The sequence below is a fragment of the Triticum aestivum genome, chromosome 5D, assembly GCF_018294505.1.
Source record: "Triticum aestivum cultivar Chinese Spring chromosome 5D, IWGSC CS RefSeq v2.1, whole genome shotgun sequence".
Classification (NCBI taxonomy): Eukaryota; Viridiplantae; Streptophyta; class Magnoliopsida; order Poales; family Poaceae; genus Triticum; species Triticum aestivum.
Window position 1 is genome coordinate 359949188 of NC_057808.1, and position 1088 is coordinate 359950275.

The 1088-nt window shown below is 47.9% G+C and overlaps 1 protein-coding gene across 1 annotated transcript in view; it reads right to left on the reverse strand.

Annotated features, from left to right (window-relative positions):
- The window catches only part of LOC123124924 (serine carboxypeptidase 1-like), a 6213-nt gene extending 5752 nt beyond the window's left edge, over positions 1–461 (reverse strand). The window contains exon 1 of the mRNA XM_044545473.1: positions 65–461. Coding sequence (XP_044401408.1) covers positions 65–461 — 397 coding nt within the window. The remainder of the gene's footprint in view (positions 1–64) is intronic.
- Positions 462–1088: the final 627 nt, after the last annotated feature.

Here is a 1088-nt window from a genome sequence, read left to right on the forward strand (position 1 = left end):
CTTTCTTTTAAAAAAAAAACTTTTACAAGAGATGTTCGGTTATCAACATATGTGCCATGCTAACCTCCGTTGAGCCACAGGACGAGTGGCTTGTCCGAGGCACCGGAAGGCGATTCGACGAGGTAGTAGAAAAGCGCGCGGCCGTTCTCTGCATCGACGGTGACGTACCCGCCGTACTGGTCGAAGTCGACGCCCTCCGGCTGCCCGGGCAAGGCCGTGATCTTGTCGGCGGCCTTCATGGAGCTCTGGTCAGAGACGGTGCTCTCCGCACTCAGGCTGCCGGCAACCCTGTCAGCTATGTTACGCACTTGGAACGTGTCGGTGCTGCTGGCGCTGTTCTTCCTAGACGAGATGAAGTTTTTGAGCTGAGCCTCCTGAGACTGGGAGTGGGAGGCATTGGCGTGCAGCTGCAGTGCAGCCAGGCAGAGGACAAGCAGGGAGAATGAAGAAACGGTCTTCATCTTTGGTGAGTCTCAGATGAGAGTTATCATTTGCATGCATGGTTTTGGTTTATATAGGCGCTCTGAACCAAGGAGCATTGGATTCTTCGCTGTGTAAATTTCGGGTACAAACAGCGTTGCAGGCTTGCAGCTGTGCCTGTGCGCTTGTACTATGTGTATGTTCTTGTTTCCTCTATCTAAAACGTTGAGAGGTTCACAGCTTCTTTGCTCCGTGGAAACGGTCATATGATTGGTCGAATTGACGTTCGGCCGGGCATTGAGAGCGAAAGGGGGCGATTAGGACGTATTTTTTCCCGTGTAGTGTAGGATTTCAGACGGTTCTTTATCTTCACATCTCTTGTTTAGAACGATGATCCCCGCAAAAAGAAAAAGAAAAAGAAAAAGAAATAGAACGATGATTTGGACGGTAACCAATAGCGTTTCGTGTATGTACTGTGCTCCCGGCACAGGTATATGCTTTGGTGAGATGTACGGCAGCAAGGAAATTTCCTTTCAGTGTGTGGGAGTGCCAAATGGAGGTCTAAGGTTCTTTTCTTTTCTTTTTCTTTTAATGCGAAAGTCTAAGGCTATTTTCAATGCAATACTAATTAAGTTTACCCCTAAAAAAATACTAATTAAGTTTCTCCA